The sequence below is a fragment of the Fukomys damarensis genome, unplaced genomic scaffold (assembly GCF_012274545.1).
Source record: "Fukomys damarensis isolate Sample0158 unplaced genomic scaffold, DMR_v1.0_HiC HiC_scaffold_33, whole genome shotgun sequence".
NCBI classification, from domain to species: Eukaryota; Metazoa; Chordata; class Mammalia; order Rodentia; family Bathyergidae; genus Fukomys; species Fukomys damarensis.
Window position 1 is genome coordinate 13,140,100 of NW_022900945.1, and position 24,221 is coordinate 13,164,320.

Below are 24,221 nucleotides of genomic sequence, written 5' to 3' on the forward strand. Positions count from 1 at the left end.
CCCTGCCCTCCCTTCACCCCCTCCACCCTCCCCTATTTACAAAGGTTTTGTTTCCATTTTTTCCTTTTCTCATATTTTTTCTTGTCCCTTATTACCTTCCCTCTACCCTTCTCACTTCCTGTACGCATTTAGCCCTTTTCTTACTATTTTCAACCCACTATCTTATAAGGACTATGTTAAATAGTCCTATACAGACACAACACTTACTTATCTACAGTTAGACAGACCCAGGTGTACCTTTGACTTTGCCACTGCTATAATTGCTTAGAGTTGGAAATAGAGATTAAACAGTAAATCTAGATGTTATCTCAGTATTTAAAGGAAATCTTATGTAGACTTAACTGGTCTAAAACATACGCACTCATCCAAATATCCTGGTAGTTAAACTCTATAGAATTACAATTTTTATGCATGATTAAGTCCTTATTAGTTATGCACATTTTGTGGATAATGAAACTCAGGGCATCCTGATGTTTATATAAGAAAGGAATATACTTACAGTAATACAAATTTAAAGTTTCTGAAATATTTTTTTGTTGATAAGGGGGTAAGCTTTAAATACTTATCAGAAGAAACTATAAAAACAATAATAAACAGAAAAAAATATATGACCAGTGGTTTTGAGCAACAGGACAACAGATCATTAAAAGACAATTATCTCTGATTTCACTACTTTCCTGCTTTAAGAGAGTTTCTGGGCTGAGGGACAAATGAAACATGCTGGATTCCTCAAGTTGAGTAAATTGAACAAATAGCTCCAAAAGACCAAGGTGGTGAGAGTTTACAATAAAGAGAGACATAAAAAAAAATCCAAATTTCTCCTTTGAGGATTCAGCAATGTACTGGTAAGTGCGGCATATGAAAATAAAAACATCTGAAAGGAGAGGAGAAAACAATATCCCTGGTTCATATAGCTGTATTTCTGTTCCCAAAAACCATGTGGAAAGTAGGATAAGAAGTAGACTGTTGAACAGAGTTAGAATTGAGTAGTTCCTCTCATCTGTTGAACAACTGCACATAGATAAGGAATATCAACAAAACAAAATGAAATAAATAAAACCTATTGAACACCTGAGGTGAAGAACACCTTGAATGTCTATTTGACATAGGCTTAGTTTGATTTAGTTTTCTTTTCATGGCTATTGTGCCAAGGATGGTTTTTATATTTAAAATGGTTACATGTTAAATGATTCCTAAAGTACAAGGGCTTTGATTTTTTTTCCTCAACATTTTATGATAATTTCTGATTCTTTATGAAAAACATTGCCAGCCTTTAGCTTAGATGAAATGGATCAATTCCTAAAAATAAGTAAATAAATAAATAGTCAAAAGTTGTTCAACAAAAAAGACAATTTCGGTAGCCCTGTAGTTTTTGAAGAAACTCAATGTTTATATGAAAAATTTTCCAAGAAACAAAAACCAAATGGGTTCAGTGGTGCTTCTGTTAAGAAGAAAAGAAATAAAAATAAATCCACATAAACTCTTCCAAATGATTGAAGAGCAGGAGATCCTTTCCAATTGATTCTATGAGGCCATCACTGTTCTGACACCAAAATGAGATAGAAACAATTACAAGGAATCTATATATCAATATAGCATGACTTTTATGTGTTTTTTTTTGTTTTTGTTTGCTTTTTGAGACAGGGTATCATTATGTAGTTAAGTCTGACCTGGAACTCACTATATAGCCCAGGCTGGTCTTGAACTCACAGCGATCCTCCTGCCTCAGCCTCCTGAGTGCTGGCATTATAGGAGTGCACCACCACATCCAGCTGCAGCATGATTTTTAAATATAATGATAGCATATTTAACCCAATTATGTACAACACAGCATGACCAAGCCGGGTTAACCAGTCTTGAAGAGTATAAGCACATTTTAACTTTCAAAAACTCAATCATTATGGCACCTTATATTAACAAACATAAAAAATTCATGACTATCTCTTTAAGTGCCAAAAAAGTATTTAACAAAATCTAAAATCCATCATGATGAAACTGCTCTTAACACTTTCAATAAAGGAAAACTTCCTCTATCTCATAAAAAAATATGGAAAAAAATCACAACAATATTTAACTGTGAAAAATCAAATGCTCTTCTTCAGGAAGGTAATAACAAAAGGATTCCTGCTTTCATTTTTTTTTAATTTAACACTCAACTGGAATTTTTAGCCAGTGACATAGATATCAGACAGCCAGCAGAACAATTAGACCCCCATACATTTTCTATGTGTGAGTAAATTTGGTCAACTCTGCAGAACATTTTATTAGTATTTTTATAGACCTGTATAATTGATACAATAAACTAGGAATTCTACTTCTAGGTATCCATGATGGAAAGGAAGAAGTAAAATTGTAATTATAGGTGGCCTAATAATTTATTTGGAAAGGATAGTCTTTTATAGCAAATGGTCACGAAATATTTGGATATTCATATGTAAAACTGTGAATTTTCATCACCTATATTTTGCATCATATATAAGGACCACAGTGTAAGAAACAGGACAAATCCTTGGGACTTGGGTTATAAAAATATTTTTAGATATGGCACAAAAACCTCAATAGGAAATAAAGTTGATAAATTAAACTTAATCAGAGTTTAAGAGTTCTTTTCTGTGAAAGACACTGTTAAGAAAATGTAAAGTCCCAGACTGGGAGAAAATATGTGCAAAACAACAATCTTATGAAAGATTCAAGACCATAATACATAAAAAACTCTCCAAATCCAAGAATGAGCAAATAATCCTATAACATTGGGCAAAATATTGGAACAGATGTTTTATTTCAAAAGTAAAAATTGCAAATAAATTAACAAAAAGATGTTCCACATCATTAATAACCTGGGAAGTTCTAAAGAGCTGTCATTATATGTTTATTTAATAGGTGAAACTTAAAATGATGGACCACACCAAATACTTGTGATGACTTGGAACAACTGAAACTAATACTTTATGGAAAAGTAAAATGGTTCAACTATTTGGCAGAACTTTTTTTTCCAATTTGTTATATTATTAAATGTACCTTTACCCAATAAATTAGCAATTTTCTTTCTGGTCATTTATTCAAGAGAAATGTGAATATCTGCCCACACTAAAAGTTTTTTATGAATGCTCCTAGCAATTTTATGTAAAATAAAACCAAATTATGAACAACTGAAATGTACATGAACAGGTGAATGATTAACAAATTATGAAATATTATTGAAAAACAAACTGTTGATATTCCCATAATATATATAAATCACACTATGCTAAAAATGTAAGATTTTTTAGTATACATTTTTTTATGATTTTATATGTGAGATAGATACAGAGAAGTGAGACACTCAATTGGCATAGTCCTAAATTTGCTTTGGGGGTTAAAACAAGATTGACAATGTTGAATTATACAGGAATTTTTTAGGGTGATGGAAATGTTCTGCATATTGATTGTGGTATTGGTTAAATGGCCTTATAAATTCACGAGTCCTCATAATAAAAATTTAAGATGGATCGTATTATATGCAAATTACACCTCAATAAGGTTAAATATTTAAAATTCAAACATGTAAGATTATTTTTGCTGGCATACTCTTGAGAAGAAAACAAGGTGGAGTGACTTTATCAGTAGCAAATTAATCTAAAGTTACACTAATTAAGACCATGTAATGTTAGTACAAGACTAGACAGGGGATCGGGTTTGATGAACTAGAATATAGAGAACTCAGAGACAGACCCATGTATAATAGTAATATGTCTCTGTATTGGTGAGCAGCTTGGAGAATAAGTGATATTTTTCACCTGGCACTACCAGAATCTCCCTATACATCACTCGCACTAGCAAGCAAAGTTCATAAGCTAGGTTTTCCAGAAACTTTACCTGGAACCACAGTGCAGTAATTGGAAAGGACTGGCAATCAAAATGGCAGACAGCCACCACGTGTTAGAACACTACCAAAGAAATACTGTATAGGTCAGTTGACAAGGAGAAACATTCACTAAGTAAGCAAGAAATTAAAAATCGAGTTAGTTCCTAAATTAATATTCAAATGAGTACTAACCCAGTGGGACAATTTTTGCAGCCAAATTTCTAAAACAATTCCCACTTTCCTGAACCTCATTGTTTAACCTGAACATGTGGAAAAGGTTTGGAGATCAGCTTTTGTGGCATTGAATGTAACAGAACTTCCATTTGGTTTCTGAAGCCTAAGTCATGTATCAAATCAGTCCAGCATTCCAGTTCTCTACCAGCTTAAAATTAACTCCTGGTGCTCCATATCTCCAACTGGGTAATTGTGTGCCATTGTCACCTTGTGTATATCTGGAGGTTGGGACACTTGCAGTATTTTCTTACTGTTTGTGAGGAATCAACATAGATTGCCCATCATCACTGAGCTGTTTACTCACATGACTATTTTTGTTTTTAAACTAATGCTTACTACACAGTAAAAATTAAAGGCCTTGCTTTTGTCCATAAGAACATGGAAGATGAAAAGCTGAAATTTCCAGGTAGACAGCTGCCGTAATCAATGCTTCAATTCCTCTCCTTAGGCATTTGCTGCCAGATAGTTTTGTTTTTAATATCATCTTTTCTTTATAAGTAAACTCTTCAAAATATGCAATGTCTGCTTTCCTTTGAGAAGGATTTCCCAAGAAACCTTACTGTATTTTACACATACGCACAAGAGCAGATGAACACCTATCGTGCACTTTCTGGTGTTGGAATCTCTAAGTACTTTCTTTACATGTGCTGTTTCAATTGATCCTCACAAAAATTCCTTTGGGCTACATTTTATTCCTTCTGTTTCACCAGTTAGAAAATTGGAGTCAAAGAGGTTAACTTTCAAAATTTACAAGGTGGGAGAGAACTGAAACAAGTTAATCCAATGTTGAAATTCTTACCTCGTTTTCTTTTTCTTTTTTCTTCTTTATCTTAGCATTTATAAGTGGATTGATAGTCTAATGTCAGAGCTCCACATGTAATATTTTCAAACTGTGAATATTTATTACTTCATACTAGTAGCAGAAATTTTTAGACTCAGTTGCAAGTTAATTTTAATGAAAACACAGTTCCAAACATGTTTAAACAAGACCAAGAAAACTCCACAGCCTTCTTTATACCTTCCTTAATTTTAACCTTAACGTAACTGGCCTTCCTGAGAAAGTAAATCTAAGATTTAATAATAATTCTTAAGTAGCGAACCTAACTCTCAAAAGTAACTCATTTTTAGTCATGAGAGCTATATTTGCAAGACGTCTTTTTACTACTTAAAAATATTGTGAAACATTGATTTCAAATCCCATAGCTCCATATTTAAGTTCATTTCCCTTAGATTTATATTGAAGTCTCTCCACAACCCATTCCTTAGGTATTCTCTGAATCTCTGCTCATCTTGGTCACTAATATTTCAGACCCGTGAAGTACTTAAAGGTTTTCAAATATTAACTACAGACACAAGAAAAATTAACACATTATTCTCGCTTAACTTTTTAATAAAGAATACTGAAGTTTTAGGGTCCAGAGCAGTCTTCATAGATTTCATTTTCTAAGAGCCATCCTAACTCCTGATGTGGGGTGAACACACATACATACACACACACACACACACACACACACACATACACACACACTGTGTGGCATTCCCTTCTATGTATTATGCCTTATTGTGCTTATTCACATTGAGCTCCAAATCATTTTATTTACTGTTTGACATTTTCACTGGGCCTTTGTTCAGAAGAGTAGGGACTTTGTTTCTTCCTACTTCCTAGTACATTGTCAGTTAAAAATAGACACATAATAAATAGCAAAAAAAAAAAAAAAAAAAAAACCACCAAAAAACAAAAAATACTGCTGTTTACAATATAACATTATCTCCAGCAGAGACCTATAAATCCAGTCTATTTGCTTGTTTTATTGTAATACAAGGCTGACTTCTACAATTAAAAGTTTAACTTAATTTCCTTAAAACAGACAATTTTATAGTCACTCAGGAGTTGAAACTTTTATAAAATCAGAAAACGAAAAAGAAATCTTTAGCAACTAGTTTACCATTGAGAATACTAACTGCAGAGTAATGGAATTTATGAGCAGTTCTGAAGAAATATTTTATTCCTTCACAGAATTACAAGACTGGAAATAAACCAGAAAGGTCACGTAGTTCATCTCTCATATTTAAATTGTCCCACAGAGAGGAGAAACTACCTTATTTGTACAAACCTCCAGAAAGTGCATATGACAACTTTTCTTTGTAACTCACTCCAGCACTTAACATTTAACCCTGAAAATTGTAAGTTTCTTGTGTGGAGTTGTAGCCTGTTTCCTATCATGTTCCTTGTTGAAGCCTCAAGGCTAGTGGGTTAATCTCCTCCATAAAAGCAAATACCAAGTACTGTTTCCTGGTTTCCTGACTACTTCTCTTGCCTCAGATTAAACAGCCACTTTCCAAAACTGTGCCACACTTGTGACAGCGCTTGCATTCCCGCTGCAAGCACCAGCTTCTCGGCACAGGCCATCGGGAGGCTACTGCCTCCCTTCCACACCCTTTTCCTCAATCCACTGTATTACCCTGCATAAAGCAGATGAACTGGTCAATAGAATCCATAGACCCAAAGAGATCAAAAGCCTCTAAAGTTGTAAATTAATGTTTAAAAGTAGAATAAATGAATAAAATTAATTTTTCTTGTGGTAAAAATATGATCTGGAATCAGTAATGCTTTCTGATTCATTTCATTTTCCTTTTCTTCTGTTAACTTCTAGTAAAATGAAAGTGGACACCAATCCATGACATAAAATATAAATAATAACCTATTTACTATCCTCCACCTTATCAATAATATTCTTTTATAGGTATCATTCACAGAAAGATAACTTGAACATTGATAACTAAATTCTTAAAATTGGGCTGTGTGATTAGAGATAGGAGTGATTGCTTTTTCTTCCTTTAAAAATTGCTTGAAACTTAAAAAAAAGCATATATCACTTTTATAAAAACAAAAAATTCATTCTAAAACATATTGTAAACAAAAGCATAGAGTTTGTTTCTTATTTGATCACCTATGTAATCTTTGGATTAGTTAGTGATTGCTATACAACTAGCATTGCATGACTTCTCCAATGGTAATTTGAGATTAGTTGGTAGTTACAATCTCTTATTTCCTACCTAAATTAGGATGGCAAAATTTATATACAATAACCTCTTCTTAAATGTTGGAAGAAAAGAGTAGCAAAGCTTAAGCAATATATAAAAAGTGCAACTCATTTAATTTCTCATCCAGCAGAACTATGACTAGTTCACTTTGACATTTTTATAATGAAATCTGCAACAATGATATCAATTATTTAACAAGGATCATGCATTATTTTTCTTCTCCTATCCAAACTTTCAAAAGTAAGACTATAAAATAATACTTTGCAGCCAATAAAATAAAATTGAACTCCAAATGCAAACTGAGTTTCTACTCAAATTCAAATATCTTTCAATTTGTTGACTCATCAAAACTAATAGCAGCTGGTGTCCTACTTGGGATACTATAAACATTGCAAGTTAAAGACTCAAAAGATTATCAAGGAGAAAAATGTTATCTTAGAAAAGAGACTGACTGGACAGAGACTAATAATTTTGACCATAAGGGAGGTGTTGTGTAGGAATTAAGAAGCTTTGAAGATACTTTAATCTCAATGTGCATCATGAAACAAAAATAGCTAAATTATGGCACAATGGTATCCTTTAAACAGGGTACTTCAGAAGGAGATATAACTAGTAATTGAAATTTCCAGTTTCAGATGAATTTTTTTAAACCGAGAATGTTGGTTAAAAGTAGCTTGAATTCTTAATGTCTACATCAGTAACCAAAAGTATGATAATTACCATTTCTATATGTGATTTAAGACAGCAATACCATCTCTAAATGACAGGACATCATGGTACACATGTCACAGTGCTGCAGCAGGATGAGGTGTTTCCAATTTACAATGGGCAAAGTGCCCCAAAGTACGTACAAAGAATTCCACTGAAACATAGGAAAATGATTTTAAAAGTTCTTCATTTATATGTTTATGTCAGTATTTTAGGATATCTCCCAATATAAAATAGTTTAAATGTAATTAAAAATATAAAAATAATAGATTTTCAGACTGAAAAATGTTACTGATTCAGGATGAAAGTTATAGCATGATTAACTAAAATGAGGTTTATTCCCATAATAATTCTAATAATTTTGTAGTTACTGCTCAATGCACTGTGCAGAGAAACATCCTAAGGCAATGTCCAGGCAGCACCTAGAAAGGACACCACAATTATTATCTATGGAGAAGACAGGGAGTTTGGGATCTCTGGAAACTTGCCATGTGGTATCCTGGAAAAAAATATATATAAATATACATACTGGCAAATATTGCTTGTTTCATTTATATAGATGGCTTCTTTGCTTAACACCTGTCCTTTTCAACACTGCAACTCTCACATTTTCCTAGACACGCCACAGTCATTTGCTCTTTTGTTTCCATCACTCAGACACTAAAATCAGAGTGTTCTCCAAATGCAAGCTTGTTCCTGTGCTCAAAGTCAGCTGGAATCTTCCCTGCTCTAGACGCTTACTCAGTCTTAGGGATGTTTCCTGTGTGCTTGATCTCATATATTTTCGTTTTCATTCAGCCAACTCTCTTTTTCTTCCAGTCTCTTATCTCCTACACTTTACTCAGTTTTCTCTGTCAGAATTTAAACTTGATCAGCTTTCATTTCGGCTTTTCTTATTATTATTTTGCACCCAATCTACTCAGAAGAATTAGTGACTGTTTGCTACTATTTTTATTTCTTTACTTCTTAAGAAATCTATAATATTTCTTTTATAGATTGCATTTAGCCACCCAAACTGTACCAAAGCATTTCTTGCTAATGTCACCTTCAATATCTACACTAATAATGGATGTTTTCCAATCTTCATTGCACTACTCTGTTGTGCTTGAAGCAAGATCTACTCATCCCATGTCTCTCTCTCTCTCTCTCTTTCTCTCTCTCTCTCTCTTTCTCTCTCTCAATTTAGACTTAATGATATTACAAATGCTCTTTCTACCTTTCAGGTCACACTTTCAAATTCAGTTTCAAGTTCACTTGTTTTTTTGCGGGGGAGGCAGGGATTGAACTCGGGTCCTTGCACTTGCAAGGCAGGCCACCAAACCTCTGAGCTAAATCCCCGGCCCTACTTGTTGCTTTACTGACATAATATTTGACTTTCTTAGGACTTGCACTCGCATTTTCCCTCATGTGGTCTCTCAATAATAATATTTGCCTTCATGGTTAACATTACAACCAATTACAACTAATGACTACAAGAATTACCTGCATATATGAGACTTCTCTACATTTCAGACAAAATGTGCTAATCTCTCCACTCGGATTTATGAATACCATGCCAGTCATGTATTATTTGTGTCTGTGTATCTTTCCCTTTCTATAAAGACATCCACCTAATTGATTATAGTAAAAATCTAAGAGATATCTCTCACATCTGCTGCTCTCTTACGTGAGATTTTCAGTCCATCATTTAGACCTATAAATTACTATATTTTATGTATCTCTCCTATCTTTACACACAGTAATTTTGGTTAAGCTAATACTGTCTAGCTCTGAACAATGCAATAATCTCCAATCTAATGAGTCAGTATCCACATTTTATTGGTTTCCAATTCATTTCTCTATGGAGAAACTGAAGTAATCTTCAAAAATACAAATATCCAGAAATGGATCCAGGTTTCCTGTGGAAAATATCAGGGTCTTACCTAATATTATTAATTTTATATAAATGTCTTATCTGATTATAGCACTTAACTGTATGTCAACAACTCGTCATTGTTCCGGGGATTTTTTATTTTTCAGTAGTCGAAGCTTTCATAAGTGCATTTGATGATTGTTCCTTCCTCACCCCTTGTATCCTTAGAACTATGCAACACAAAGCCAACTCTCAGTTCAGGGCTCAGTTTAACAGCCGCTTTTTTTTTTGTACCGGGGATCTAACTCAGGTCCTTGTGCTTGCGAAGCAGGTGGCGGAACCACTGAGCTAAATCCCTGGCTAACAACTGCCTCTTTTTTTGAACATTCCCTGTTCTTTCAGCCCACTCAAATCATTAAGGGCTTATTTGCGTATTTTTGGTTTAAATATTTCTTTATTTTTCTAGAATCAGTGAGGACACGTACGCTTATTCATTGCATTATATTTAACTTAGTAAAGTACCAAATATTTTACAAGTTCTACAAAAGTATTTCCTGACTGACTGAGTAAGCTTTCAATCTGAGTCACCCATTCTATGCTACTGTTTATTTTAAAAATTATAATACACATTAAATATAGAATGGAACTTTAGATTTATGGTAGGGCAAAATTCATCCCATTGTTCAAACACTCTTAAGATGGCAATTACACATTTGTGTCAATAATTTAGGAATATTTGTTAATTAGAATAAAGTCTGCAATATGTATTCAAATTATAGGTAACAGCTTTAAAGACAAAGCAGTCTAAAATACAACGCAGTGCTTTCATACTAAATTACAAGATAAAGTAATAATAAAAATTAGATTATATGAAGGGTTTAAGTACTTTTTTAGGTCATTTGGAAAAGTTAAACTGACCACCAGCTCCTTAACAATACTTTGAGATGATAAGATAAAAATAGTAATGTTAAATTTCCTCTAAATTTAGACTGCTAAGAAGTCTAACTTTTTAAAAATATAAAGTTGAGATTCAAGATGTCTTCTCAAACATCTTTATTATTTATTCATTTTATTTTATTAATGAAGATTATTTGAACATTTTAGATTTGCAATACAGTTGTGTTCTCATTGGGATCTTGTACCTCTACATGACATCTTGGTTCTTTTTTTTTTTTCCAGCCTTAATGAATTTATTGGTACATTTTAGGGGTACAGTACAGTTACATTTATTGTTGGGGTCTTGTACCTCTACATGACATCTTGGTTCTTTTTTTTTTTCCAGCTTTAATTGAGTTTATTGGTACATTTTAGGGATACAGTACAGTTGCATTCATTGTTGGGATCTTGTACCTCTACATGACAGGTCTTGGTGCTCATTTTTTGGTTCTTATTTTTCCATTCCCCAGCCCTCCCTTCAACCCCTCCAGCACTTCCCCTGTTTCCAAAGACATTGTTTCTGTGTCCCTCCTTTTCACATATTTTTTTCTTTCCCTTTTTACTTTTCCCCTGACCCTCCCACTTCTTCTACTCTTTTAGACCTTTTCTTCCTATTATCCAATACCAATTATACATTTTGATCCCGATTTACACTTTTAGTTTTTTACACCAGAGAAACTATTCAATATTTACATGTGTTGATTAATTTCACTTAAGAGTATGGCCTCAATGTGCATCCACTTAGCTATAAATGTCTCTAGTTTCTCGTTCTTTATGGCTTTTATAAAAAACAAACAAAAAACCCCCAATAAAACAAAAACACAACTTCTTTATGCAGTCTCCAGTTGAAGGGCAATTGGGCTGTTTCCAAGTTTTAGCTATTACAAACTGTGCCACTATAAACATGGGTGAACATATATTGCTGTCAATGATTCTTTTAATTCTTCTGGGAAGATAACCAGCAGAGGAATAGCTGGGTCAAATGGGAATTCTAATGCTAGCTGTTTGAGGTGATTGTAAGAACTATCTAATTTCTTCTTTAATTTCTGCCGTGACCCATTGGTTGTTCAGGAGAGAGTTATTCAATTTCCACATGTTTGTGAAGTTCTTACAGTTTCTTATGCTATTGATCTCCAGTTTAATTGCACTATGGTTTGATAATATACATGGGATAACTTCAATCCCTTTGTATTTACTTAAACATGTTCTATGAGCTAGTGTGGTTTATTTTGGAGAATGACCCGTGTGCAGCCAAAAAGAATGTATATTCTGATTTTGTGGGGTAGAACACTTTGCAGACACCTATTAAGTCTATTTGTTCAAAAGCTTGGTTCAGTTCCAGTATTTTGTTGTTAATTTTTTGTCTAGATGACCTATTTGTGACAATGGGTATTGAGGTCTCCCGCTACAACTGTATTAATGCTTATTTGGTGTTTCAGGTCCCTTAATATTTGTTTTGTATAGTTGGGGACATTAGTGTTTGGTGCAGCTAACTTTATAAAGAGAACAGATTTGGATGTTATAGGTATGGTGCCTGAAGCAGCTAAGTTTTGGTGAAGGCCTTCCTGGTTGCTGTCTTACCATGGCAACTACGCAGATAAAACAAGGAGCTTACACTTCCCAGCAGGCTATCAGAGGGAGAGACTCGCATCCCCTAATGCCTTTAGAGGACATGCCCTCCCTGACCTGTGGGTGTCACATGAAGCCCCACCCCTCCAAAGTTCCACCCTGGGGATCAAACCTTCAATATCAAAGGATCTTTATACATAGGACACAATTAAATAATTAAAATGCATCCAAACCATGGACAGCTTCTAAAAAATTTACAAAGGACTCAATGCCATGTGTAAATATTTGATCACCTTGAGTTGACAGCGGTTAAACTGTGACTCAGAAATGTTGCTGTATTTAATGAGAGTGTCTTGATATATTTCTTCTCACATATATCTTTGTTCAGGATCAGATATTATACTGATGGGTGCTCAAATAGTCACAGAAGAAAAGAATCATGATAGGGCAATTCTAAGAATTCCTCTTAACTAGTTTCTGTTAACAAAGAGGCACTGAAAATTCTAAAAAGTGCTGTCTCATAAGATTATTCCATGGATCTCTGATTTTTTTTTTCAGTTTAAATATCTACTTGAGATTATGCAGATCAATTCAGAGATATCAAATTCCGTTCTTGGAAACAAAATTGTTCCAACTATTCAATACTTCCACCCTATTAAGTTACTTTATCTTCCTTTACCCATAATAATCTTATACATATATGTTTTTAAATGAGTTTTATGCCAAAGTCCCCTGCAAGACTTTTCAAAATTGCATAATAACAGTGAAAAGAAATTTAGATACAGACATAGCTATCACTCATTGGGAGGTTCGTTGATGAAAAAAATATTTTGAATTTTATAATATAGAAGTTTATTCAATTTTGCATGTAAACACCATTTTTCCAAGGAATAAAAATGTATGATGGATATTAATATATTTGTTAGTTTATTTTGATAAATATTCATGGCAAATAAATAGTTTTTATAAGCATTTACATTTTCAATATGTTTCTTTACATACTTCATATTCCTCATTCGTTCTCACGTTTTAAAGACTCTACATCATATATTTTGGACAGTTTAATGAATTGATTTGGGAGAATTTAGTTCTCAGATATTCTGTGTCAACATATGTCTAATGTAAATCTACTCTTTTATTATGTTGTATGAGTAATTGATACAAAGATTTAAATAATGCACATATACTAATTCCTTACAGTGAGTGAAATCATTGTGGTACAAACATGTATTAAAACAAGTAAAAGAAAAAATATTTTAATAAGCTCACTCTTCAAAGAAAGCTAATAAATGAATACCTTTTGTGAAGTTTTGCTCTTTGGGATAGAGCAACCTTAAAATGTAGGGTAAGGATTAGTAAACTGTTAGCAAGTTGGGGTGAACACGTCCTTATTCTTATATTCTGAAGTGAGCACGTGCTGCTGTTTACTGAGTGTGGGGAGGCAGAAGACCATCATTTTACCGAGTGCAGTGTCAGCTACGGTACCTTCAAGCAGTAAGAGCCCCCTTTTACAGAGCTCTGTTTTTGTGACTAGGCTACGATTAAGTGCTTTATTTATGTTATCTTCTTGAATCCTCAAAAATATTTTGATATTGATAAAACTATTTACCTTGAGTAGATACAAAACCTGATGAATTGAAAGTAGGATTAAAATCTAGAAATGGCTTCCTCCTTATTTCTTCTATGGCCCTGCCTCCCCTCATAAATTGCCATTCCACTTCTTACTGATTACAGATACTTTTTCAGTGGGTTTTGTGTAGCTTTGATTGAAATCATCAACATCTAGTTTTTGACTCTAAAATGCTAAGGCTCATATTTTCATGGCAGTCACAATTGTAATACTTCATCCCAGTATCTGCTTTGAAGTAAGTCATTGCATTTTCTCTACCATATGTATTACTCTTGGTTATGTATACTTCAGGGTTTTAAGTTCTGCTTTCTAAGTGTGTCATTGTACATTCAACTTTAAATATTGTTGGAAGGGCTATTTCTTTTTCATTAATAAAGCAATTGATCTGCAAATATGAAGGCATCAATAGTAGCAGCTCCCTGGACCACAATTTAGACATCAGTAGTCTCCATTAAAATTATATCACCAATAATTCATAAGACCTAGGTTTCATTTTCTCAACATAAAAATTCAATTTGTACTATAGACATCTATAGCCTTGCTTAAATTCAGATTAACTCCATATGTATTTATTCTTAAAGCAATCATCTGATTTTAAAAGGATAAGTATAAAGAGTTTGTTGACTATAAAAGAACAATTAATACTTCTACTGAAAATTTTCTGACATATTTGTCTACTAATAAGCTGAAACTCAAGGTTGAAAACACATTTAAAAGATCATTCTTCTCCACATGGTATTCCATTATGAAACTGCTGCAATGAACATAACATTAGTTGAACAAACATAACGGTATAATCAAGCATCTGCTTGCCTTCCTGCATTGCATATATAACAGAGATTTGCTGTACTTTTTTTAGTATTCTCAATAGGTTTCTGTATTTGTAAAGGTCCAGAAATAATCTTCAGAACTTATCCTCCATATGGCACCAAGAAACCTAGCATAAGACCCTTTCCAACACAAAGGATATATAACTTCTCTATTTCAGAATATCAAAAATTTGCCACAAGGGCAAAATTAGCAAGTGTTAGAACTACCTTTGCTTCTGTTTAATCTCATCAAAATACATCCAACTGTCTAAATAGGTCAATTTTAATTATTAAAAATGCACAAAACATTGAATATTCCTTCCCTTCTAGTCTTAAGTGCTAAATCTGACTTCAAGTATAATTTCAGTATTAAATTCTTTATGACTCTTCTTCTACTCCAGCAGAGAGGGTCAGCATAATGAAGTCACTTGACGAACAGGACCTACCTCTTTCTTCTGGTGCCATAGCCACAAAAGAAAAGTAAATAGGAGATGTGCATTGGTCTGGATAATTATCTTACAGATAACTGGTCTTGCTCGTCAAACTCAAAGACTCTCATTGAAAGTATATATTCTGGAAGTTATTGCAGATATTTTATAAATTTCACAATTTATCTCTTCGGAAGTCCCCTTTTCTTGTATAAACACAGCCAGAGTCAATACCCTTGAAATAAGCTAGCTTTTAAGGTATAGAGAGAACAATGACAAGTTAAATATGCACCTACATACTAACATCTATAACCTACATCCTAAAATTTGGTGACTAATTAAAAGCCAAATAAACTCTAAATATATCTCAGTGTGTTCATCAGCACACATTTTCTTATTTATGATTTTATAAATATAACCTTTAAAAAGTAAGAAAATATGAAACACTATTTTAATATTTAATATTATACTTAAATAAAGACTGAAAGATTCTGCTTTCGGTAGTGAGCTAACTAAATATAATGCTAGTTACATAAAAACCACGTGTTATACAATAGAGGGGATGATATAGTCCCCCAAAAGAAAAAAATATTTTTGTTCCTTATAATAGTAATGAAGTGATTAACTTTTGAGTTCAGTGTGAAGGAATACTGTGGTTCCAAGTGCACATGGTTCCTTTTCAATGGCCAAGACATTGCCAGATATTTCAACTAATGTGTACCAAGGTCACAAAATCAATTTCTTATCAGCCAAAAACACTCATACAGTAAATTTTATTTTCAAACCATAATCTCTAAATTAAATCTGTGTACCTAAAAAAATACAGTGTGGAGACTCAGTCCTTGGGTTTTTTCTCCCTGACAGCATTTTCACAAATGGCACAAGGCTTTGCATGCTATATTTAGCCTACAATGTTTGGTTAGATTCTAATCTTCCTAGAGAAAGTCATTATCTCTTCCCACGGCAAATAAAGGACCAAAGTGTTAATTTCCTCCTTAAAATAAGCACAGAGTTTGAACGGTTCTGACATTCTGTCTTTGGGCAAGGATGAGCAAGAAATTTATTTGGAAACTTTCAAACAATTATAAAGAGAAGTTATGAAACTATATATTAATCCATATTTCTTGATAGTATAAATTATGTTCCTGAACATAGGACTGCAGAAAAATCATGTTAATATGGAAAACAGCATTACCCTGCAGTAAATCCCATATGAAATGACTTTGCAGGAATTGAGCTTGTCTGACCAATGACACTCAAATATAATCACATTTTTAATGAAAATTCTTTGACTTGAATATAAAATGCCTTCATCTATTACATTCAGGTGTTAGGGTTCTTTCTCTATATTCTAGTTGCTCTCAACCATTTTTCCCCTCTTAATAGCCTCACACGCTACTCATAACCGCACATGAAACTCTAATGACTTAAGGTTGGTACTTGGACTCAGTGGCAATGAACCAAAACAGGAGAGTTAAAACATGCAATAATCTCTCCTTAATGTTTGCTGTTTGAAAAGTCACACTTTTTACACCATAAAAGCAAGATTTTTCTATTTAAATAAACAATCCGAGTATTGGAGACTGTACTTTGATGTAAATGCTATACAATATTCAATTCAGTGGGATTGTCTCAGGGATCTGACTAACAAATTACACACATCGATTGCAATTTCAGATTCTCTGGACCAATCTGTTGTTAGAGAGTGGATAAAACACAGGATATGAAACCATATCTCACAGATAAGAAGTAGAAAGATATCAGATGATATATTTAGCACTCCTTGAATCATTTTCCTCACATTCCTAAACATGTAATCTTGTAATTGACTTTAACAATGGTAAACAGAACAAAAAGAATCCTTTCTTCAGCAAGGTAAGAGGGAGTAAAGTATATCTGAGCATGATTGAAAGCTACTTTTAAAAACTGATCCAAAACTTTTATGGGTGGAGATGAATTTTTCATAAATTATATATTAGGCATATCCAAATATTTATAAAATGATTGCATAGATCGGGCAGGGAATTTAGCTCAGCGGTTCGGTGGTCTGCCTTGCAGGCGCAAGGACCCTAGTTTAATCCCCGGTACCAAAAAAAAAAAAAAACCCAACAAATCACCAAAAACCAAAAATACTGCATAGCTAAATAATATTTTACATATTTCCAGATTCTTTATAATCATCGATTTATTTTTAATTGAATTTAGAGTTCAATAACTTGGGGGGGGTATTAGGGATTGAACCCAGAGCTTAGCACTGAGTTATATTCCCAACCCTTTTAATTTTTATTTTTGGGACAAGGTCTAGCTAAGCCTCTAAGATGCCCAGGCTGGGCTTGAATTTGTGCTCTTCCTGCCTCAGTCTCCTAGAATGCTGGGATTACAGGCAAAAAGTAAAGTTTTTGTAACTGAAGAATAAACTGTCAAAATAAAATATTCACTTCTTTAAGAGCCAATGGTTTAATTCTTCCTCTAATATTTATGAAAATGGTATGGTTGACACATCAAGTTGAGAAAGAGCAAATAATGCTTGTGAATCCTCTAAGTAGAAGCACAGAGTGTCTCAAAGATAGAAGAATAAGGGTGTATTCCTTCTTAATTCACGGGAATGTTCAAAACAGAAACAAACAAACAAAAATTCAGCCCTACATAACTGATCAAAACGAAGTAGGAAAAAAAAAAGATATGGAGCAAACCAATATAGTTTATGATACTTTCACCATTTGTGCACATTTTCAAGTGGCTACAATGTATATTCTTCATTAATGGCAAAATACTTGAAATAAGATTATATCTAAGGTCATCTTCTTTTAACTTTCAATGTATAAAATTCTACTAAAGCTAAGTGCCTGATTCCTGGGAGCTTAAGTACTATTCATAATATCCTAATAAATTCAGTATAGGCAAGGAACAATAAAAATGAGATATCATCCAGGACAATAGTGTTTTATAGATTGAATCCAAGGTATTCAACAGACTCCAAGGACACAAACAAGAATAAAAACTACTCATTGTTGGGATTTCCCCAGTCACTATTGAAAAACAGACAGATCTCTTGAAACTTACTTCACTGAAATATATTAGTATAAAATAAAATGAAATCTAGGTTAACAAGAAAAAACAATTATTTGTTATGGATAGAATTTTTTTTTAAAGGCCTTGCAAAGAAAATAACATGTGAGCTAGATCTTAGTGAGTGTATAATATTCTCACTATTGAAAGAACCCGGTCTCTCTCCTGAGCATATGTCAACTGGTTGGGCGTTCCCATATACTGAGCTCAATTCAAAGGTTATTATTTTGATACCTGGCCTCAGGAACCATTCTTAGAATAGAGAAATTGGGCTACAGATTCCCTTCCAGTTGAGAGAACTTGCCCTTTTCACTTATAGGCCTTGGAGATAAGCATTTATTCATTAAAGTTCTTTTGCAGTCACAACTCAAGGCCAAGCTCTGTCATGTCACACTTTGTTCCGATTGCTAAGTACGTGGTAATCATAACATCAAATGGATCACAGCCCTCCTGCTCCCAACTGGATGTGGGCCTATTATTCAAAGGGACTACGCTTGATTATACACAACTATAACTAAACCTCCCCATTAGGGGAGCAGATACAAACATCATGGCCTTAGAGTCTTCCTTTTGTTTCTAATTTTTCAAATGACTCATGTAATCTTTCTCTCACAGATCATTCCACAGTACATATACACTTTTATTTTTCAACACTGTAAAACAGGAGGCTTCTCTGAAGATTAATGAAATACCTTTTAAGAGAGGAAACCACCAGAAAAAACATAGAAAAAAGTTCTATTTGTGTTCCAGACTTTACTGATTTGTAGTTCATGCCTAGTAAGATGGATATCATATTGTGCAACGTCTCAAGGAGGAAGCAGAGGACTGGATGGAGTAGATGTAAGCATCTCTTGTGCTTCTCACGCCAGCTCCAGAGATCAAAGATTAAGAGAAGGGACTGCAGAGAGCTGCACTATTGCAGACTCAATGGTAAGTGAGGAGAAAAAGTTTAAGTTTAATAAAATGGAACTGAGTTTTTCTACAACAATGCACTAATCCTGGTTACCATGTAGGGATTTCTTTCCCATATTAAAATGTGGAAAATCACAAGCAAAGTGTGGAGTAAGGGTCAGAAAACACACTGACTGTTGCTCTGACTGACCCTTGGGATAAGCAGAGAAGAAATTAGAGAAAGGACTGGGCAGAGATCAAGGAAAAGATAACAATGAGGTGAAACTGGGATATTATGCATAGGAGAATTTTACTGGAATGATATGCTCAGAATTTGTTGACTAATGCAGTCTTTGTGTATCCTGGACTGATGTGCTATTAAAGTTGGTATTTTTAGCTTTCTCGCTTCATATACCGATTATCTCTGGCACAAAAGACTTCAGCCTTAATCGTACGTGGATTTCAAAAATTGTTTGCAATACTATTTTATCAGCTAACTGCCTTGATAACTTTGTTACCAAAGGAAATTTGGTCCTCTGCTCAGAAGGAAATCTTGACAGCAAAAACTGACACCACATTTCTGCCCACACATCTATGATAGGTGGAATAGAGCTTGAAATTTGTTCTGCCTTACCCATGTATACAGGAAAAATTCTGAGTCGTGTTCTGTAAATAGGTTGCAATGGCTCACAGACACAACCTGGCCACCCTACCTATAATAATCAGATTTGTTCTTTGATTATAAATATGGAGTCCATTTAAGCCTAAGCAGTCACTGAAGGAAAGACAAGAAAACAAACACAGAAGTGAATAAATATCAAAACTGGCCTGGAAAGTGCTATTTTTAGTGATAGCTTTAGGAGACCCCCCCTCCTCAAAAAAGCAGAAGGAAAAGTCTAATTTATATAGTGAAGACAATTCTGGAAAATTTGGCATTCAAATAACAAAATGGCCCTTCGTATTAAAATGGAGCCGTCACACTGTAAAAGTCTGCCTACTTTGATACCTCATTTCCACCTGGAAGACTTCTCTCTGTAGCGCTTGCGTACCTCCAATTCACCTCTGTTTATACCCTTTGTATGATGACAGCATAGTCATTAAGACAGTTGTGTGTAACTGTCCCACTGCTCACATGGAAGTCAAAGTCAGTATTTTACATATGATTTCAGGCAAAGGGCACAGGAGTAGCTATTAGGCGGAAACTCAGAGGCTCTGGATTGGACGGCCTTAGGTAAAATATTGACCACCATTTCTCTGTTGTTTCACTTGAGCTGTTCACTTAACTTTTCCACGATTATTTTCTTGTAGATAAATGGGTATAACAACAGGTAAAGCATGATGCCAGTTAAAACCCTGGATAAAGTGAACAGCAAATACTAGCTATTTTAATGAGCACAGTGATGGTGATGAAGTTAACCGTTAAATAATTGTTCGAAAACAAAATAACAAAACAAAATAAATTCACTACAATTAATATTTATTTCTGTGGACTTATATAATACAAGTTCTACATGACTTTTTTTAAAATTTATTTTTATTTTTTTGGTACTGGGGATTGAACTTGGGACCTTGCACTTGTGAAGCAGGCAGCGGCACCACTGAGATAAATCCCCAGTCCCTACTTGTTTAAAACTAACCAATGTGTTACATTTACTGAGATGGGTATTAACATACACTTATTTGTTACCACCTAGAAAAAATATTTTCTCGTGGTCAGATGGTGATGATGTTTAAAAGAAAACTTTTAGTTCTAAAGAAGTAGTCATCCTATCCAGTTAAGCTCCTGTCAAGACATTTCTTATAACTCCATCTAATGAGCAAACTAGTTTTAGAAAAGGATAAAAAAGTGAGAAATATCTTTAGAGATGAACAGTCTTTAAACTCAAAATATAATCTATTTAATTAAGAGCACAATTTTTAAAGTTGAACTTCAAAGAATATATTGATATATCTACTGAACTGTGCCAAATCTCAAAAATTTTCAGTGAATTAATAAGTGGCAGATAACATTGAAATCACTGTTTAAACAGTTTTTAAGAAGATATTACAAATCTAAGCCAATAAATACTAAAACAAGCGTATATAAAATTTCTTTAAATAGAAAGGAATTTAAGTTTGCCAAAGAAAAATAACTTTTTAAAAAATAAAGTGTTTTCTGAGTGAAAAGAAACTGTGGGTCAAAAAGTCTCGATGCATTTCATTTTTCCCAAAGGGAAAATGTTTTCTGTTCTGTCAGTGAGTATTGACTTGGACAGTGGGGGGAGAAACAACTGCAATGGATAATGGAATATAAATTTTTAAAAGAAATCCATAAAAACATGATTATAAACTGCTTGGCTAGTGAAGGCCCAAACTGTTAAAATTTATTGATGTTAATGACAGTAAACATGACAGTTGAAAAATAAATTTAAAAAAAGCAGTGCTGTTTATGAAATACTGTAGCACAATTTGTCATTAGTGAGAAAGCATACTAATATATTTGATGTGATATTTTGAAGATCACTCAGCTATCAATTTGACCTAATGCCGTTCAATTAAACATACAATAAAAATCTGTGATTATTTATGGAAAGAATGTTATAGTGCTTGTGGAATAGTATATTACAAATTCTGGCTGTACGTAGAAACAAAATGCCTGACCTAATGTACCGTTAAGCAAACTATAGCTTTGCTGTGTATTTTTTAAAATATTAAACTAATTATTATGAGATTTGGCATTACTATATATTGCATATTTAATTTTTAAGAGCCTAACAAATTGAAACATGAGATACAACGTGTTTATGCAATAAGCAACCGCATGCAATATTAACAACTAACAATATCCTGGCTTAATTGGAAAATGTCCATGTTATATTAAATACATTTAAGAGTAAAGTATCACATAGCTCTAATTTGAACTTGCCATTTAATTACATATTCAAACTAATTGACTTGACTCGGAATATTGTTTTTTCCCTTCTGTCTCTCCTACAGAGAAAACTGTACTATTAACCTACTAAAACTGGTTTCTGCTAGGCCCCTGCTGTCTGGCTTAATGGTAGTGCCCTTGCCTAGGCTACAGAAGGCCCTGGATTTCATCCTTAGCATAGAAAAACAGTAAATAAAGTCAAGATACATTGAAAATGAAGGGCAGACTAATGATTGGGTGAGCTGGTGCTGGTAGAAGTCACAGAGAAGAAACCATTTATGGTGTTGACTTCATTATGTGGATGGACCATCCGGCACCCCAGAAGCACCGTTTCTAGCAATCTCTGGGTTGTGCCCTCAAGTTCTACCAACAGAATCTACTTCAGAAATGCATGTCTTTTCAACATCTCCTCTCTCCTCTCTTTTCTCTCCCCTTTCCACCCCCTTTCTCCATCTGCGATACATAAGGTATCCATGACAAAACCTCAGATCTCTTAATATCGTCCTTAAATTGAGGTAGTCTAATACTACTGAAAATGTAGGACCACACTTACCACCTTAGACCAGACAGGACTTCATGAACTTTCTTGCTCTTGTGCTCTCAAAACTATTGACTCCGCTTTTTGCCCCCATGTTTTTCAGCTTAAGTTCAAGGGCAATCTTTGATATTCGCAACAAAAATAAGATATACATAGAGTCATGAAAATTAATAATAAAGCATAGGTCTTGACACAGGAACTTCAAACTATTGTTTCGTTAACCAAGCCATTTCTCCCCAGTAGCATGAAATCTAACACTGTATGATAAAATAAGAATTTCTGGATGAAAGATAGGCGATAACCACAGAATTTCATGTTACTACGTGAGACAGTCCAGAAGAGGTAATGAAGATCGTTTACCTTCACAAATTGTGACACCATTTCCTGAAAATCCCAAGTTGCAGTAGCAGGCTTCAGCTCCATTGCGTATTTCACATTTTGCATTTGGGAGGCAACGTGTCTTGGTGCAATTTTGCGTGTGGCAACAATTCAACAAAGTGGAAAAGCCCACTAAATAAAATAGAGAAATACACTTTAAAGAAAGAAAGAAAGAAAAAAAAAGAAAACCCCTCCTCCCATTGTTAAGTTAGAGTACAATAAACATAGTCTTCTTTCTTTCCATTTAGATACACAGATAATAACAATCCCCAAGAGAGCATTTAGCTAGAAGAAAGGCTATTTTTTATTTCAATCCTTATCAAGTAAATCTCGACAAAACTAAAATATAGCGAGCAACCTGGTTTTATAGTAAAAACTGTTTCCAGTCATTGATCCAATGTCGCCCTTCAGTCTGAGGTGAGATACTTTTAAAGGTAACAGAATGTTTGTTAATCAATTTCTCTCTTCTGGGGGCAAATTTTGCAGGAAGCAAGGTAAACTGGGTATTGGGACCTTTTCAAATTCACATCTGTGTTATTTAAAGACATCCTAACATCTAAGAGGACCAAAGCAACTGAACTTTACTCCTATATCTAAGGATCGCCAACTCTGCCTCTTCCTAACAAAATCCCCTTTACTTTTTCTTACATTAAAGAAAATTTAAAACTCCACATACTGTTCAAAGATTGATCTTCCAGAAATGGAGCACCACCTAAACACAACTAATGAAAACGAAACAAAAGTTGGAAAATAAAGTTGGAAGTGATCTGTGGCAGACTGTAAGGCAAAGATAAGAAAAAGCAAACGAGGTTCCTGTTTTTATTGTTGTTCTAGGTCTTCTCAAGAGCAGGCTTGGGGGGACAAACAGGTATGAATCACGAAGTCATTGTTCTGCAAAGAGTCATCTGAGTTAAATTGTCCTTATCTGTACCCAGAGATCCTTAAACATCCAATTCCAAGTCCCAGCCTCACCACAGAGGGTATATATTTGTCTAAAACAATATTAATTCGTCCTCAGAGATTTGATTCATTATCTTTCAGCGCTGTATGGTCAAAAAGTTAATTTAAATGAGCCCAAAGTCTGGGCCGGCAGGCAGTCAACCCCCTTAAAGTGTCAGGAAGCCTTCCTTCCACAAGGGTTAGTGGCTTGGATTCCCCGGGTTTCTTGTGGGGGAAGAGGACTTGGAGGACTTTGGGGACTTCGCCAGGAGGCATAAAGGGAAACAGCCCTGGGCCTCGAATGTCAGACTCCGGAGGTTGAAAGGCCAGGGGACAAACATCCTGCAACCCGGGTCAGCCCCCCACACTCGGCCGGGCCCCTGCGCTCACCTAGCAGCGGGAGGAGTCTCATTGGCGGCGGCCGAGGAGGCGCAGGCTGC

The 24,221-nt window shown here is 34.2% G+C and overlaps 1 protein-coding gene across 1 annotated transcript in view; it reads right to left on the reverse strand.

Annotated features, from left to right (window-relative positions):
* The window catches only part of Adgrl4 (adhesion G protein-coupled receptor L4), a 91,398-nt gene extending 67,183 nt beyond the window's left edge, over window positions 1-24,215 (reverse strand). The window contains exons 1-2 of the mRNA XM_010605219.2: window positions 24,172-24,215; window positions 22,825-22,974 (exon numbers count right to left, since the gene is read on the reverse strand). Of these exons, the coding sequence (XP_010603521.1) occupies window positions 22,825-22,974; window positions 24,172-24,193 (172 nt within the window). The 5' untranslated portion in view covers window positions 24,194-24,215. The remainder of the gene's footprint in view (window positions 1-22,824; window positions 22,975-24,171) is intronic.
* Window positions 24,216-24,221: the final 6 nt, after the last annotated feature.